This window comes from Molothrus aeneus, chromosome 6 (genome assembly GCF_037042795.1).
Source record: "Molothrus aeneus isolate 106 chromosome 6, BPBGC_Maene_1.0, whole genome shotgun sequence".
NCBI lineage: Eukaryota > Metazoa > Chordata > Aves > Passeriformes > Icteridae > Molothrus > Molothrus aeneus.
In genome coordinates this window covers 56,867,972-56,886,748 of record NC_089651.1, presented here as the reverse complement: position 1 = coordinate 56,886,748, position 18,777 = coordinate 56,867,972, and the positions used below count along the sequence as shown (strand labels likewise).

The window sequence follows — 18,777 nt, the reverse complement described above, 5'->3', positions numbered from 1 at the left end:
TCCCTTGCCTAAGAAAAGTCCTCCAAGCTTTTTGGCAGCTGCAGAATTAATCACACATAATAATTGCATCCGTGCATGATCATTATTATACCAGCAGCATATTAACCCCATTAAACAAATACAATAGCACTGATGCTGGAAAAGACAGGAGGGGAGAGAACAAGCTATCAGGATTTCTATGGGGAACAGGAGAAATTCTTGAAGTAAAGACTTGTCTCAAAACAAACATCTACCTGAGCCACAGGTAACGATGCCAACAAGTAGAGAAAATATTCCCATAGGAAAATTAGGATCTTTAAACTAGGATCCTATTTGCTCTGGGATCAGAGTGCTTGAAAGCCATTAGTGGATTTTATTTTATCAGCTTATTTTTGAGGGAAGAAAAGTTATTATTCCTGTTACATTCCTGGAGAACAAAGGCATAGGTTAATTCCTTTAATTACTTCAAAGCAGGCCAGGAAGCTGAATAAAATAAATCAACTTTTAACCTGCATATCTTGCTCTGAACAGGGAACTTGCTTGAGCTCCTAAAGCTTTGTGATTCATGTTCCCATGTCATCAGTAATAGAAGAGGGATCTGTGCCAGGGCAAGCTGGGATGGATTCAGTCCTCCAGATATTGGATAACAGAGCAGGAGATGTGCTGGGAAGCTTCTTGCTGCCGACTGCTTGCCAGTCAGTGTCAGTAAGATTGTAGAAAACCCCCTCTCCTTCTGCACATTCTTGTTGCCCATCCATGAATGTAGCTGGAATAAGCTTATAATAAGAACAGCTGAGGAAGCTTTGTTCTGGGTGGAAAAGATGAGGCCAGATGCAAGAAGCCCCAGGAGGATGTCTCAGTAACGAGCAGCTGGGCAGTGAGGTGGAAGAGGAAGTGTGGATGAGTGTAAGATATTGCATGGGGACACAGGTGGAATTCAAACGTGAGCAGGATGGACTCAGAGCCTCTTGGGAGTGAAATATTAGGCTCATGGTAAATAGCTGCAGGAAAATGTCAACTCAAGGGTCACCAATAGTACTGAAAAAACCCCCAAAGTAAAGGTGGACAAAATGGAAAATTGGTGTTTGATTGTAAATGAGCACCATGTACAGTTCTGTCTTCCTCTGTTCAAACAGAATATGGCCAGGACTGGAAAGATGTGGTGAGGAGTGTTGGAGACAATCAGGGGGAAGAGGAGCAGCTTCCAGCTGAATAGACTGTGCCTCCTACAGTGCTCCAGCAAAAGGAGGTGGGGGAGGACTCACGGAGGTCTCTAAGTGTCATTGAGAAAGTGAATTAACAACAGAAATTTGCTGTCTTCTCCTGATACAAAACCAAAGGATGGTAAAAGGAAGTGAGGAAGGAGCAGGTTCTGAAGAGGAGACAGCTCTTCACCTGAGCTGTCAAATTCCTCTAGAATTAGAGAATGCCATGGATGCTGGAAGCCTGCTTCAATTCTGTGCAGCACAGGAGAAATCCACAGAGAAAGTTCCACAGAGGACTGTTAAATACAAAGCCTCTGGCTGAGGAAGTTCCTGAATCACAAATCACTGGAGATTTGAGAGTATTTGTGAGAGAACCAGCACATGCCATATTTTCATGGATTTATGTGTGTGTGGTACTGGGTGCTGTTGGGTGGATGGGCTGGCTGGGTACATCTCTCCCCACCACATGTGGCACCTGGGACTGAGAAGCCTTAGGAGAACAAATGTCACACTCAAAACAAGTGAAAAAGGGACTTTCAAGGAGCAACTGTGAGATTTTTGTGGGGGATATTCCATAATAATTAGACATCCTGGGATAGTGTGTGGTTATCCAGTAATGTTTTCAATAGCTTTAGGTTTCTGAAAGGTCTGTGAAAAGCACAGCCCATGATACAGTTACTGGATGTAGGAATCAAGATCTTTCTGAATCAAAGGACAAAGTGGATGGATGGTGATGCTCTCCCACTCCTATGGCTGTGAACACGAAAATTCTTCCCCTCCCAAAACAGGCAGAAGAGAAAAGCCATTTCCACCAGAGTGGAACCATGCTCATTCCAAATTTCTACCAGAGTGGAACCAGCTCACTCCAATGTTTAGTGGGAATCTGCAGTGGCACTGCCGAGCTGCAGGAGATCTGATCACAGGCTGTGTAATCCAGCCATGCTTGTGGGCACTGCTGCTGCAGGTGACAAAAGCCGGGCTTAAGCATCCTTACATCCTGCTCTGGTGGCTGGGCAGGTGTGTGTCCTCCCTGCTCTGCTGGGGTGTGCATCCCTGCTTTCTCTGGTAAAGCCCCAGCCCCCTCTCTGAGGCAGCAGCAATGCACTGATGTGGGAAGGAGTAGAAATGCCCTTTTTAGAGGAGAGCCATGCTGTGCATCCCGAGAGGTGCCTGTGCTCTGCTGTAGCTGTGTCAGCCCGGGCTGGAGCTGCACCTCGCCAGGGCTGGGAGTGCAGGCAGGTGGTGAACCAGCTCTGCAGCTGACACGTGTCCCAGGTGCTGTGAAATGGAGTGGACATGGGCTGTTGAGGCAGCAGAGGAAGATTACTGAAGAACTGAGCTCCAAGGTGCTCCAGGAGAAGCTTTCTTTCCCGAGAGACCTGTGCAGTTGCTTCCAGGGAGCCCTCATCTCCTGCCCCTCTTGCATGTCACTGATGCCAGCATTTCCCTGCCCTGGAACAGTGCTTCCAGGGACCAGGGCATTCTTTTCTGCTGCATTTTAAATTAAAGGCACTGCTGGTCTGTTCTCTGATGACTCACATGTTGTGAAGGTTGCCAGCTCCCAGCCTCTCCCTTGTGAGAGAGCTGCCAGCCCCAGGAGAGGGAACCTGAGAAGAGGCTTGGTGGAGCAGGGAAAGGAAAGCTGGCTTCTCAGCAACGCAGTAGGCAGCTCTCAGCTCTTGTATGATTTATACAGTATAGGCCATAAACTGCCTTAATCCAGACTTTCATGACGTGGGGTTGGGATCAAAAGCTCGGGTCTAATCCTCCTCCCAGCTATTTTACTGATCCAGCTGCAGTGAGCCTGGCTCAGAGTGTGAATGTTGAGTGTTCTGCCCCACTGCTGGTTGAAAGGGGAGGCAAAGGCAGCACTAATGGACTTGTGGGCCTCGGACTGAGAGCTCACATGGGGCTGCCTGTACAGAGCAGCACAGAGCGGAGCTCTGGGGCTGCTCTGCCATGCAGCGCTGCCGTTCATTATGTAGGCTGGGAGCGTGGGCTTGCCAGCTGGGGGAAATTAAGCTCCAGGCCCAAGGCTTTCTTCTGCTGTGGCTGTTATTAGTCTGGATTGCAGCATGCTGACATGGTTATCCTGCTTTTGGAAATGAGCTGGCTCGCCTGGAGCGCGGGTGGGAAAGTCCGCTCGGCGCTGTGCGGTGCCCTGCAGTCCTCAGACGTGAGGGGTCAGGAGTCTTTGGTTGTTTACTTCCTTTCTAAATATAAATTCAAGCAGGGGGGTTGGATGCTTTTGTATTTGCAGTGCTGTTGCTCACGGGTCAGCTTTACTAATAGTGGTGGTGCTTAGTGTAAGTGAAAGCAGAACGCTCTCGCTCTGGTCCCCGCTCCAAAAACAGGAATGCATAAATTACAGTTGATTATTCCCCTGAGTTGTCATTATCAGTTAGTTCCCTCAGAAGAATCATGACAGAAATGGGTCATTAGAAGAATCCTGGAAAAACTGATTGCCTTTGCAGATGAGCTCTCCAGAGGTGTTTGATGGTTGATGGAGACAGAGCAGTCTGCACCAGGAGAGGTTTGCCCAACCCTCTGGAGTAAGAAGATGCAGCACTAGCCCAAAATGTGTCTGGCTTATTACAGCATTCTTGATTTAGTGCTTTTCAGTCTGGTATTAAATGCTGAGATGTTGGTATTTTATGTATACGTGGACATCGTACAGTCCACTCATACCAGAGAGGCAAGATGAGCTCAGAGCAAAAATGCTCTGAATGCAGCAAGAACTTCTCTTCCAAAACCTGCATGGAAAGGAGAGCCTGGTAGATGCCGTGCTAAAATTGGTCTTGGCAAAATTAGACTTTGTTCTTGGATCTTCACAGACTTCTGTGTAACCGTGGGCAAGCTGCAGTCTCAGACACTCCCAGATATTTAGAGGTCTCACTCTTCCTCACTCAGTGAGATGGGTGCCTAAACAGAAGGTGAGTACTTAGGCACTTTAAAGAGTGTCAGGCCTAATCTCTTTTCCTTTTGTGCTTGATGGAGGTGGCACAAAAGTAAACACTGTGAAGAGCACAGAGTGCTGAGACACACGGTAATGAGGCCATTACTGAACCTGAGCATGTAATTAGGTGGAAAATGTTTGCCTTCATAATGAATAGATGCTCTTACACATACATTCCTCAGTAAATCGTCAAGTTCATCCTTGCTGTAGCAACATTAATTTCACTGTGTAACTGGGGATGGATTTTCTTTGGCAAAGTCAACAGGAGGGGAGAGCTTTCCATCCCAGAGGACCAGAGTGGATCACAAGAAAAGCTGTATTTTCTGATGAGATACCCAAAAAGATGCTGCAAAGAGCACAATGCAGGAAGGCAAAACTACAATCTTAAAATTTAGTTAGTGAAGCAGAATAACAGCTCAGCCTCATATGTACCAACTCTGCAAAGCAAATTTCAGATGCTAAATATATGATCCACACCTACTCTTTTATTTCTGTTCAGGCAAGCTTGATTCGTTTGGCTGGTAAAATACACCCAGTGGAATAAACTTGAGGAGAATTTCCAGCCTGATTTAGTTGTGACTTGCACTGGTTTTGTGCCTGTGTTTTCTTGGGGGTGAATAGGGCTCCTGGTATTAGCTCTGCCTTGAGCACAGTCTCCTTCCAGCCTGATCCAGAGGATACATGCAGAATTCTCACCTACTTTGGTACTGAACAGACAGGGTCTTGGTGCAGAATTATGTAGAAATCTGACATATATTAAAGAAAAAGCCAACTTTTCCGACTTTAACTCATTGGTGGTGTGGTGGTCATTTTTCCTCAAAGCCAGCTGTGTTATTCCTCACTTGCAAAAGCTGAGGCCTCGGTCAGGGATGTGACATCCTGGAGTTTATGGCTGTAAGACTCTCATCCATTCATTGCCTGCAAAATTAACTGGGACATGCTGAAACAGTATCCCATGAGGTGCTTTAGCTGTGGCACTTGCTTTAGTGTTAACACCTAAATCATCTGTGCTGGTATCACTGTCTGCTAGATCTGTGCTGAATTATGGCATCTGCTTTTTGGATTATGAATTGGTTGACTCCTTTGGGCACTGTTCAGATGGATGTGCCTGCAGTTGGGTGTGATGAATCCCACCTGAGCTGCCAGAACTGGTGAAAGTCAGAAGGAAGTATGACAGCAAGGTTTACTGAAAGTAAAATCTAGACCTCAGTGCTTTCCCTGTCTTCTTAGAAAAAGAGATGCAGGCATGTGTGGGACACCTTTCCCTAAAATAGCATAGGAAGGTAATGCTGGGATGGTAGTGAAAAGAAAGAAAAATTTTGAAGTTCAAACAGAGAATTGTACTAATTACATGCTTGTTTGTATTTAAAAATCAGTCTGGTGGAGTTCTTCCAAAATTTTGAAATCCCCTTCTCAGAAAAAACAAAAAACCCCCAATGAATACATTTTAAAAAATCCAAAAAACCCCTACTTATCTTTATTTTCAGGGAGCTGCCTGCAGTCTAGACCAGCAGCCAGGACTTACACATGAGGAATGCTTCAGTGCACATCGTGGTTCGTCAGTGCCAAGTACAGTGACATCCCTACAAACACTGTAGGAGTTGTGTCTGCTTTCACATTGAGTCAAGCTGGAACAGAGGGTCCTCTCTCGGGCTTTGTGTTCCTGATGAGCCTGAAGTTGTTACAGATTTCAGTCCCTCAACACTGAATATTACAGTGGAAATTAGTGGAAATTACACCTTTCAGTAAAGTGGGGTTTTTTTCCTTCCCAGACACAATCAGGAAATTGAATCAGAGCTTTTCCTTTCTGTGTGACAAGTTGGTCTTTGCTGGCAAGATCCTCTCCATCCCCAGCGTTCTGCTGGGAGCCAAGCTGGCACCCCCAGCTAATGACTGGGCTGAACTTTCCCCACAGTAACTCGATAGCTGTACAGCTGTGCAGGCTCACAATTTGCTCCTTGATTGTCAGCCTCCTGACAGCTTTTTCAGGGGAACAGTTTGAGAGGAGCGGGAAGCCCTGCTTTGGAGACGGTGGAAGTGTTTTCACACCTGAAGTGCAATTTCACACCTTGTGTTGCTCAGTAGATAAGTGCGTAAAATAGCACATCAAACGGGAACAGGAGAGGGTAGAAATGCTGCAGACAAGAGATGGAGGCTTGTTATTTATTTCCTATCTTCAGCACACTCTGAAATAATACTCACTTGCAGGGACCCAGGCACAGATTATGAAGAGGTTAGCAGAGGACTTGTCTAGCCAGGGAATCTGTCACTGTCATGTGCAGAGCGAGGTGAAAACTTTCACTGAGCTGGGTCTGTGGAGCTCTGGGAGCTCTGACACCACAGTGTTAGCAACCATGTAATAGAGGAGAACTGATTAATACAGGAGGCAGCAGGAATTTAAAGAGCAGATTTACAGGAGCACTAAATTGACCATCCTTTCCTTGTATTTGTTAAGCATGTTTTACTACTTGTATACACTTAAATTGTAAATAAAATTCAACTTGGGTCCACCAAAAAAGTAATATGAGATTTTGGAAAACTATTATGGGAGATAAAATAATTTCACTGTTTCTGCAGGGTGTTTTTCCCTCTTTTTCAAGACCCTTATTTTTTAGTATCCCAAAAAATAAATAGTGGTGGAGAGGCAAGGGCAGCTGAGGGAAGCCTGGGTAAGGCAGCCCCAATGAAGCTTGATTGTGAGGGAGAGGAAGGGAAGGTGGAGACACCATTTGAAGTGGAGAATCCGTAGAGATGCTCACAGCTTTGGTTACACAGGTTTGCTAGGACTGGGTACCTGATATCCCATTCTTTCCAAGACAGTGATGTAGGTACAAAGTTTGTGGTGATTGGGAATGGGTCTGTGGCCCAGCCTCATCCCCAGTGGGCACAGTTGTGAGCAGCAGGTGAGCAGCAGTGACAGCAATGAGCCATGGAGTGCCCAGGTGTGCTGAGCAACCACCCAAGGGAACAGAGGGCACACAGGGGCAATGCATCAACATGAGGGGGATGAAAGGTTGGGCTGAAGAACGAGAAAGAGTAGACCCTTGCAGCCTTCTGAAGTGATAGGATGTTACTCTGTATGGGCAGGCTCCTTAAGCCTTCTGATGTAGTATGGTGTTATTCTGTTTGGGGGGAATGCGTGAAGCCTTCTGGAATTGTACGGTGAGGCTCTGTGTATCATGGCAGTCTCAACTGTGATATATACTGCAACAGAGTGGGGCTGAAAGATGCATCAGTTTTCTTTTCTCCCCAGCTGAATATGAGAAAATCCCAGAGGTGCTTTCATCTTCTCCTTCTCATCCCATGGATTTTACCATGAGCGCCATCCAGCCCTCATCTGCTGTTCACTGCAGACTAAGCACCTCTGCTTGGATGGGTTTTGGGGGTGTTTTTTGACTGCTTGGGTCATTCATTTAGCCTCTCACCTGCCCCAAACATGTAATTTCCCTTATTTTTTTGTCTTAGACACCTATGGGAAGCTCTGCCTGCGCAACTCTGTGGGTCAGGAGATGTCCCGCTGCAAGACCTCCCTCCGCCGGGCACAGCCCAACCCTGTCTACAAGGAGACTTTCATCTTCCAGGTCTGTAGGAGCTAGGGGGTAGGATGGTCAGGACAGACAGAGATGAGAGATCTCTGAAGCCAGGTCATGGAAATTGTGGTTTATTGCAAAGGGCCTGGGTGCAGGGGCACTGCTGGGAGCTGCCAGCCACAGCTTGGAGCAGGCCCGAGAGAGGGAAAGAGAGTGTTTGTCTTGGTTTGGAAAGACAGGAGTCTGCTAAGGAAGGCAGGAGCCTCCCCTGATATGGAGAATGTAAACCCTCCCCACCCCTCCAAATTGCTATAAATTTTAAATTAAGGGTTTCTCAGGTAAGAAATATGGGAGCAGGAAATAACAGTTCTTTAACAGGGAAGAAAATAAAAGGATAAAATAAACAATGCAGTACACTGGAAAAACACTGACAGAGTCAGAACTCAACCTGACACCCTGTGGGTCAGGGTGTTGGTAGCAGTGCCATTGGAATTGTGGCTGCAGCCCTCCTGCAGTGTCAGGGGTGGTTCTGATGGAGCAGGGGGTCCTGTAGAAAGGTGTAGTCATCCTCTAAAGATCCAGTGGAAGAAGAGGCAGCTGCTGTTCCTCTGGGAAATCCAGTGGAGAAGCTGTGCAGTTATTCCAGGATCTCCAGATTATATCCAGGCAGGAATGCTTGGCCCCTCCCCCTGGGCTCACATCTCCCAATGGGATGCTGTAGTTCTTATCAGCCATGCAGAGACATTCAATAGCTGTTATCAGCAGGTGTCCCCCTAGAGGGAGGAGTGATTGTGAGCACATAGAGAGAGATAAGGAAAACTGCCCACTGACAAAAGACAACTGCCATACAGATGGTAATAGAACACATCTTGTCTTGCAAACTGAAACAGTGGTAAAGAGAGAGAAGGCAAGAGTGTGGTAAAGGGGATGAGAAAGTAAAAGAGAGGATCAGAGAGCAAGGCACCTGCTACAATGCAACAATTCTTCTATGTTGAATGTTCTAATTTTCACTAACCAATGTAGTACAATGTGGTGGTGTTTGCAGGGGTCCCAGGATGAGGGAAGAGATGAGAATCTTGACTCCATGTTTCAGATGGCTGATTTATTATTTTATGATATATATTATATTAAAAGAAAATGATATATCAAAACTATACTAAAAGAATAGAAGAAAGGATTTCATCAGAAGGCTAGAAAGGAAAGAGATGGAATGATAATAAAATCTTGTAACTGACCAGAGAGTCTAAGACAGCTGGACTGTGATTGACCATTACTTAAAAACAACCACATGAGACCAATCAAAGATGCACCTGTTGCACTCCACAGCAGCAGATAATTATTGTTTACATTTCATTTCTGAAGCCTCTCAGCTTCTCAGGAGAAAAATCCCAGCAAAAGGATTTTTCATAAAATATGTCCGTGACAGTACAATATACAAATCCTATAGCATTTCCAACAGCCTATAACAACCATTACATTACCATTCTGTGTTACATTTTAAACCTTAAAAATGACTCTTTGGACCCCTTCTGCCGAGCTAGTAGTGTCTGCTCTGACCCTTGGGCCTGTCTGCAGGCAGAGGGTATTGTTTCATCAAAAGGGGATTACCTTCAGCTGGCCACACCATTGTTTTCCAGTTGTTCAGTAACTGAGGTATCTCAAAGCTTGCTTTCATTCCAATCTCACCTACAGTTTCCATATTCTCAAAGTCTTTTGCCAGCCAATCATATTTATAAGGCTTTCCTGTTTCATCTTCCCCACCACAGGTCGCCCTCTTCCAGCTCTCTGAGGTCACCCTGCTGATCTCCATCTACAGCAGGCGCGGCCTGAAGCGCAAGGAGATGCTGGGCTGGATCTCCCTGGGCCACAGCAGCAGCGGGGAGGAGGAGCAGAGCCACTGGCAGGAGATGAGGGAGGCACAGGGGACACAGGTCTGCAGGTGGCACACGCTGCTGGAGTCCTAGTGGGCACCAGCCTGCAGGTGCTGGCACAAAGGGCTGTCTCTCCTTGATCTCTGCCAGCAGAATCCAGCCCTGGCAGGGCACACAGCTTTAATCTGCCCCCCCCAGTGGCAGCAACTGTGGGTATCAAAGATAGCAAGGCCTGGGAAGCAAGTTTAGTTCTTGCCTTACCAGCTTGCCCTGCATTTTCTACATCCACATAACCCTAGTAAGAAGCAGCAGGAATACTTGGAAAATCCTTTCCTTGGACATTGTCTTGCTCATTTTTCTATAGGCTTAATCACCACAGACTGATTCTGATGTGATGCTATTTTCTTCTGGGGTAAACTCTCACTTCCCCCTTTTCCCTTATTTGTATTAATGATGTTTGCAAATATTCTTGCCACGCAGATAGCTCGCAGAAAAGCTAACCTGCATGCAGATCACATCCTCTCCCTTTTATTATCGTGTTTCTAAGTCCTAGAAAAAAGCATTTGATACCACTGTAGACTGGATGATATATTTTTCAGGCAGCATGAGAAAGCACTCTTGAATTCTCTGTCAACTTTTAAGTGCCTAGACATTCCTACTGTTCTCCTGTACTAACAATTGATATAAGGACTAAATACCACTGGTATTTTTAATTAGGCACCCTGTGCACCTGTTAGCCTGCATTGACATAGGTTTGCACAAGAGATAACAAGCATCAGTTTTATATTGCATTATACAATGCATGTTTAGATGTTTACTTGAAGTTATGGCTTCTGTCATCACAAATACCAAAAAAAAAAGACCAGAACAAACTGCACAGCCACCTTTGTGCCTGAATCACTCCTTTCTGCATTGTTTTGCCCATGTGTTAATGTGATTTTTAGAAGTGAAGTTCATTCAGAAAAGCATTCCTGTGAGCATTACAGGAGAGGGCTTCAGACCTGGGGTTTTTCTGTGATTCAGCAAAGCACTACTCAGTTTGTTGAGGGCTCTTCTTCAAATCTCCTGTAATATCTCCTTGGGATATGGAAAGGGTCTGGTTTTGGCATGCTGAGCAGTAGAGGATGCCAGACCATGTCACCTAAGCTGGGGAAGGAGCTCTCTTGCAGGCCAGGAACAGGCTCCAGAGGGGCTGCTGGCTCTGCTGAACTAGCACAGGAGAAAAGAGTTGTGCTTCCTGCCTCCAACTGAGAGCAAAGCAAGGAGCAGCCTTGCTGGATGAGGTGATGACACTGTCACGTAGTTACTTTTCAGACTGCGCTGTCCTTTTCCATTTTAATCTCTTTTCCTGTCTCTGGGAGCTGAAGTCCTGGGGATGATGGATGGACGATGTGTCTCAGTCTGCTGCTTGGCTAAGTGGTTGTTGTTGCAGTGCTGAGTGTGACACAAAGGAGAATGTTCCTCCTCAGTGGAATGTAGGCAGTGAGCTGCTGAGATCTCCAAATGCTATCAGCTGCCCAATCTCCCATTCCCCACACTCTCTAGGAGAGGACTGTCTTTTCTCCATTCCTGCTGATGACAGCAAGACACAGGAAATATTTTGCTGAAGAGGTTTGTCTGTACTGAGTCACTTCATGGTTTGTTTTTGCCATTTACAGAGACCTGGCACCAAATTCTGCCTCCTCCTGCACCACAGCCGCTTCCTTTGCTTCAATGGTGCTGTGCAAATCTAACTAATGCAAATTTTGGCACTGGCTGTTTGACCAAAATTGGTCCTTGGTGCTGGTTTTTGTCACATCCAGGCTAGACAGGCCCTGAGGGCACTCACAGGTTATCACTTGGTGTCACAGAGGCTATGTCTGGCCAGGGAGGCAGACAGAATAATCTGCACAGAGAAGCACTTCTGCTACAGGTGATACAAGTTACTCTACAGACCACACTCTTGTATTTTCTTATCACCTGTCTGAGCATCATTTTTCCAGGGAGACTGGTGGGTATCCTATGCAGGAGGGTTTTCCTCCACTGTCTAGATAAGCTGGCATGTCTGCTTTGCACTACTGGGGCTTTGAAACATCAGACAGGGTTTAACCCAAATGCAGCTCATCCAGCAAATGTGTTCTTGACTGCACTGTTAAAGCTGCTGTATTATCAATGCAAGAAAAGTGAACATCTGAGTGGTAACCAGCAGAATAGAATTTCATTTATCATACACTTTTCTGCTGGGGAAAAATAAAAAAGTAGAGGAAACAGCCCAATTCAAAAGGCTGATTCTAGTTGTTTTCCAATCTCTCCATCTTTTTTGTCCTGAACTGCATAAAATGTATATGCAAGTGTTTATAATTAATTTTTATTACCTGGAATGTGTGGGTGTAATAAACTTACTGAGATTTTCTTCAGAACTTCTTGAACCTGCAAAGCCTTGCCTATGCTTCATGATTAGCTAAGGAAAAAGTGTAAATTCATAATACATTTCAGCAGTGAACTGGAGATAACCCAGATTTATAACGGCATGATTAAAAAAAAAACCCTAATGAAAAAGATAATTTAAAAAAACAATGAAGTACACTGGGTTTGGACTTCCATGCTGTTTTCACATTAAGATCTTTTCTGAAGATATGGCATTAAGGGAATTGAATTTTAATATACAATTTCATTGTAGAGTTTTTGGAGTCAGAGTAAAGCAAGTGAAAATGGCTTACTTAGAGTAAGTCAATTCCTAAGCAGGTGTTAAAACTTGGCTGTCCAAGGGAAGCAGGTTGCTCCATCCTTGCTGCCATGTTTTACCCTTCTATTTTGTCAAAAATGTTGGAGGGAGGGGGCAAGGGCTGTGGCAGGGAGACCATTGGGTTTTTAGAGCTACTAGCAAAACTCTTGGCACATCCACACCCCAAGAAGTGCTTTTGTGGGGTTCTTTATGTTCATGCTAAAGCAATGGGGAAATTTAGGAATCTTGGGATGAACAAGGTGCTGGGGGTGCTCATGTTTGCTAGCTGTATTTTGGGATTTTTATTGCTTTTGGGTTTTATTTTTCCTTCTATTATTGACTGTGTGTGAAATGGAGGCTTTGCAGCAGCTCTGGCATATTCCAAAGCTCCTGTAAATTCTTCCCATTGACAGATTGAATTAGTCATTGCTAATATTGATACAGGCTGGGCTTGTGCTCATGGTCTTTCTTATGTAAACACCACTGCCCTTTTAGTCACTGCTTTAACCCCCTGTTTCCTTTGGAAGTGGCTGACAAGACTGAATTTCCAGGAGGTTTTCCATTCCTTGGGAATCCTGACTGTCACTTGACTTGCAGATAGGTTGTAGACCCTGTGCTCCCCTGGCCTTCTCCATGTGGGTGCTGATGCTCTCTGCTCCTGTGGGGTTCCAGGTGGGGAGAAGAGCTCTGAGAAGGCCATGAGGATTTCAAGGAGCAGGAGAGGAATGGATAACTTGGTCCTGGGAATGCTTGGGAATTTACAGGTCTAGATTATGGATGTTTCCTAATGCCCTCATGTTTTCTAAGATAATTTGTTCCTTTTTGACACCACTTTATAGTTTATTTGAATTTTCTAAAAAAAAAAAAAAAAAAAAAAGAGGCCTGAAAATATGGAAAGGGATTAACTGCATTGGCCCAGAGTATTATGGGCAAGTGCCCTGGATCCATCTCTGTATCTTGAACAGCATTGTTCAGCTGATTGCAGCCTGTTCTTTCCTTGTTCTCTCCCCAGCCACCATGCCCCAGTCCAGGCCAGAGAGCTCCTGCCAAGCTCTCTGCTGCTATTTTCTTTTTTCTTTTTTAATGTTTATTGACAACAGAACAGAGTGATCTCACCGTGCTTCTACTCCCCATAATAACGGTGATCTTCAGCTGATGCCCACAGAAATGAGCTCCTTTTTTAGCCCACTGAGCTGCAGCAATCGCTGCTCACTTTGTGAAGTACCTATTTGCAAAGGCTTTATCTGGATGATCTTCCACATCCTTTGATTTGTCTGGGTTTCCTTTTTGCCAGTGTCTTTAATTAGCTGGACCCTGCTGTGGCCTGCCTGTTCCTGTTGCTCTGCCTTGTCTCCTTTCCCTCCAGGGGCAGTGAGGGCTGTGCAGCTCCCGGGTAGGTGGACAATGCTGGGGTGTATTTTTAGCAGCTGCAGATCCCGAGGAGTTATTTGGTGCTTTACACAGCCGACTGATCTTCAGTCATGGATGGCCTTAGAAGTTCCTGGATGCACAGATCCAAAGGCTGCCAGCTGCTATTGATCATTTTCCCAGCATAAAGCTGAAGGTGGCAGCTTGGCAGAGGAGCAGGCTTTTCCTCTGGTGGCATTTCATTTTCCCCTTCAGCTGGAGCTGGCAGTGACCTTGGAGCTGGTGTGCCTGCAGTGCTTGCTTTCCACTCCCATATTTATCATCATTTTTAATCTGTGTGATCATAGCACTTCATCTCTCTGCCTTTTTCTCTCTCATCTCTCATGCCTTCTGCCCTTCAGCATGAAAACTAGACTGAAAAGCTGAGCAAAGAATATGGCCTCTCCATCATATTATCTCATCCCAAAATTGTGATGTTCCTGATCAAGACCTTGCCTTCCTGCTCTCTTGTCCACTTGTAGAGTTTGAAGTTTGTTGGTTGGGCTGTGACACTTAAATATTTACAGAGTGACACCTGTTCACCTCCGCGTGGACCAAGTTAATGGCAGAAGAAAGATCCTGGTTTGTATTTGCTTTCTTCCTTTTCTCATGGGCATTGTGCTCTGCAAAAGGACAACGGAGCCTGCAGGAATTAGTATGCAGGAGCATCCTCTTTCCATTTAAAATGTGCTAAGTGTGATGTTTGCAGCTATGGTTTGAGGGGAAGAAACAAAGCAGCCAGGGTTTGTAGAGAAGCTCACACTTTGAATGAAGCAGGTTTTTCCCTCCAGCATGTGATACCCCAACAAATACATTCTCATCTCCCAGGAAGCAGTGCTGGCTCTGAGCTCATCTGCCTCTGTGATACAAGCAGCCAGAAGATGACAGATCCTAAAGCTTGGAAAGGCATCCAAGATAATTCCACAGAGCTGGTCTGGGTGTTTATTTGGGATCTGGTGAGGATTTAACAAGCTGTCATGCAAGAAATGAAAACCCCAGGCAGTGGTGGGAAGGTGGTGGTGGGGGAGAGAGGCAGGAGGGGAAGGCTCTTGGTGAGCTTGTGCTGCTTAGAGCTGGGAATTTGCTCGCTCCTTACTCCAGAAAGCAGCACAGCCAGGCTGCAGTGGCATCCAGCTTGAGCTGAAACCCAGTTTCTCTGCCTGACTCTTGAGCTCCAGCTCTGCTGAAGGCACACAGATTTTTTTATTCAGTGCAGAGTGAGCTTGTGTCTTCCTGCAGCCTACGCTGTGGGCCCTAAGAAATGAATGTGTAAATATTTTGTCTCTCACAGCAGCCCAAGGTCATCTTTCTGGAACAGCAAACAGGCACAGAATCCAAAGAAGATCAGTCTGTCATATGAGTAAGGTTAGCATCTGCACTTACAAATGACAAAGGCTATTAATCCTCATGCTGTAATCCCCAAGCTGTTTGCCAGCTGGCAGCAGGAAGATGCTCCTGCTCAACCCACACAGCTATCCATGTTTTTTCACCTTTGTAAAGCAGATATAGGTCAATATTGTAGCCTCAATAAAAAACTTGGTAGATGCCATTCATCTCTTTTGGCATTACAATCCCTCTGTTCTCCACACAAACCCTCTCTACAAATGAAGGGATAAGAGGAGTGCTCTGGGCTGGGCTCTCCCTGTGCTGCTCCTCCAGAACAGAAGGCTGAAGGTGAGATTTTTCTCCCTCTTTTGCTCCCCCTGAGTTTGTCCTGGGTGGATGAATTTTGAGATCTCTCTGCAAAGCTGAACAACCTTAGCAGAGCTCTGCCACTAGACAGGTCTTTACACCTAGAGCAGGGAAAACTTAATTCTTGCAGAAGGCAGACAAAATTCCAGTGGTGGGACTTTTTTTGGTCTTAATTTGGGAACCTGCATAGGATTAGGGTATTGCCTATCACGGGAAAACAATAAACTCCTGAATCCTCTGAGGTATCACTGATGGAGCAGGAGGAAACTGCAGGTAGTGATGCAGGAAGGCTGTGAGAGTCTGAACTCACACACCAAAAACCTGTATGGCCACTGGGTCACAGTCAGTATTGGGCAGCTGGGGTTGGAAATAGCTGAGGAAGAAACACAAAAGCCAGACAGGAGCTGTGAAACTCCATTCAGAACTGTTACTTGCTCATCTCTCAAGGAAATTGGAAAGTAATTTTTTTTTGCTGTAACAGAAATCACAGCTGCTTTGGCAGCTGCAGGTGTGAGGAGCTAAGGATGTTTCCTCCTTGCTTTTCTATTTCCTCTGGCTCTGGAGGGGGACATCAAATAGACACCAAATACTCTGGAGGTGTTTGTCCCCTGTAGAGTCATTCCCAGTATGGGCTGATCTTACTGAGAAACAAGAGACAAAAAGCTGATATTGGCCATGGGTGAGGAACAAGGATTCAGGGTTCACACAAAAGCAGGATTCTTCCCGAGCCCCACAACCATTAATTAGCTGTGACCTTCAGGGAAGGCACTTCATCATGCCAAATACTTCCTCTCTCTTCATTTCTCTTAGGGTAACATTGCAAATTTCTCTCTTCATTAACAACCAGGAAAAAAATAATATAATTTTGCCAGCTTTCCTCATCCCTGTTATGTCTTGTTAGCACTTTCCAGGTGTTTTTCCTTCATGCTGTCTCCATCACTGCATCTCCCACCCTCTCATTAATGTCTGCAGAGCTCTGGTCCAAGGCAGGTCAGTGCCTGGTAGCAATATTTTTTGTTCATGGTGCTCAGGATAAAACCTGTCCTCCAATCCCTTGTCACTTTGTGGCACCTCAAGCACAAGTTTTCCATTTAAACTGGTATCACATCTCTGCTGTATTCCTCTGCTGGCATTGCTGTGGTTTGTGTCTTGCTGGGCTTTGTTCTCAGCTGTAACTTCATTGACTTTTCCCAGCAGAGAATTTTGTTTGTCAAGAAGAGTAAATGAAGTAATCATTTGGTAGACTTAGCATTTAAATACTGTGTGACATTTATATGTGTGTGTGTATATATAAAAAATGGGTTTTATGGCAGAGTGCCACGGGGCGTTTGCATGAAGCACATCTCAATGTATATTTGACTGTTGATTTAAATACACAGTATGTAATAAGTTATTTTTAGTGTGTATTGACTTCTTTCTATATTGGAACAATATACCATCTCTGGCAGGGTTTTGTTGTCTCTGTTGTGGGCACAGCTGGACACTGAGGTGTGTCCTTGTCCTGTTTCCTCCTTGTTTTCCAAGAGGTGGGAGTTGCTCCCCTCAGGAGCTTTGTGGGTGCACAGATGTCCCTCCTGTGGTTTGCTGCCACAGGACAGAGTTGTGAGCCTCCCACTGCACCCCCCACCCGGTCTTTAGTAGAATATTTCCTATTTCTCCTTTCTCTGCTGCCATCTCCTCAGCACAGAGAGCTGGCTGGTGTTTGGAGTGATTCAGCCCCGTGGCTGAGGGAGCACCATGGAGATCTCAGCTCCCCTTTCCCAGCCTGAGATCACAGAAGCACTGAATGGTTTGGGTTGGGAGGGACCTTAAAGACCATTTCATTCCAACCCCCTGCCATGTGTAATATCCCACTAGACCAGGTTCCTCAGAGCCCCATCCAACCTGGCCTTGAGCACATCCACAACGACTCTGGACAAGCACAAAATTTATCTATAAATTGTTTACTTGAAAAAATAACAATACAGACAAATTAATATGAATGCCACATCCTTAACTTCTGTTGGTGCAAAGGCAAGGCTTCTAGAGCTTGCATTTATTGATGAATTATTTTTCTGGTAAATAAAGCTATAAAGGGAGAACTTTGCCTACTGTGAAAGTTATAAGAAACAAATATATATGTCCTTTTCATTTTTGTAAAGCTCAAAGATTTGCACTCAAAATTGTACCTTGAATCTATTGCTGAATGGTTGGCATTGACTGGTGAGGGGCCACTGGGATGGTGTGAGCATTGTTTCACTGGCTGGGTATGTGATTGAAAGAGATGAAAAGTACCAGGAAAAGATGTTTAGATATTCAGCTGGAAAACTGGTATGGGTTTATTTCTTAGCTTTTCATGAATTTGACAATGAAACATTTTTTATTTTACTTAAGTGCTAACGTGCATGATCATACAATATATTGCCTCTTGCTAATTATATGCTGTGTTAGGAATACTAATGTCTGGATGATATCTGACTGGAAAAAAAAATCAGCATTGAACCCAGCTTCTGCAGAATTCTGGGCTGAAACTAGCCCTGCACACACAGCTGTCCACACCTTAGAAACAGCCTTATTTTGTCATGGAGAATGCTGCTGTTACAGGTTTATCAATAAAAGAGAAGCAGATGGCTCATGTAGACATGCAAACCCATCCTGTCTTCCTTTTTGTTCTCTCTGTGGCAGAAAGGAGTGAATATGCATCCAGGAGAGGGGGATGTGCTTTGTTCAGAGCAGGGATGCAGGTGCCTGGTGCATAATGCAGGACTGGCAGGAATGGGAAGTGTCTGCCCTGCCCTTGGTCCCCCTGTCCATCCACATGGACACAGCGGCTCTGTGGCAGCAGGATGGGGTGTTCCAGGGGCTGAAGAGATTCCCATCTCCCACTGGTGCCCTGGAGTGGCTGTCTGAAAGAGGCTAGACCAAATTAAGAGAATAAAAGTGGGTATTTATTGAAGGTCTTCACTAGGGACACCTTGGGCAGTGAAAGCCTCTGAGGGGCTACACCCAGGATGGACAATGGTCACAAGTTTTTCATACAGTTACAAGTTTGGTCCATTCCCATATCAGGGGTTAATCCTGCAATTACAATTTCAGGTAATGAAGTAATTTACTCCAAGTTTGTCCCTCCATTTCACTGCTGTTTGCATCTCTTGGGGCCTGAGACAATGAGGTGTCCTTGGGTTTCAGGCATAGAGAGGAATTGTTTTGTCTGAGCAAAATGGGAGAACAGCAGCTGACAGGCTGTGGAGTTTTAGAGTTACACACTAATGCAGTACAGGACCTGAAAAATATGAAAGCTAAATCCTAAGGCATCACCATCATGTCTCTGCTTCCCTCTGCATAGAGCCATTCAGCCAGCTCTGTGTGGGGAAGGAGAAGCTCTGGCTGTGCCTTTGACATCTGCTCTTCCCTGCTGTCCCACCCAGCCCTGGCGGAGTTGGAGGAGAAGCCC

At 45.4% G+C, this 18,777-nt stretch overlaps 1 protein-coding gene across 1 annotated transcript in view; it reads left to right on the top strand.

Moving 5' to 3' along the window:
- The window catches only part of SYT16 (synaptotagmin 16), a 58,689-nt gene extending 41,898 nt beyond the window's left edge, over positions 1 to 16,791 (top strand). The window contains exons 6-7 of the mRNA XM_066551329.1: positions 7,606 to 7,721; positions 9,437 to 16,791. Coding sequence (XP_066407426.1) covers positions 7,606 to 7,721; positions 9,437 to 9,634 — 314 coding nt within the window. The 3' untranslated portion in view covers positions 9,635 to 16,791. The remainder of the gene's footprint in view (positions 1 to 7,605; positions 7,722 to 9,436) is intronic.
- The last annotated feature ends 1,986 nt before the right edge of the window (positions 16,792 to 18,777 follow it).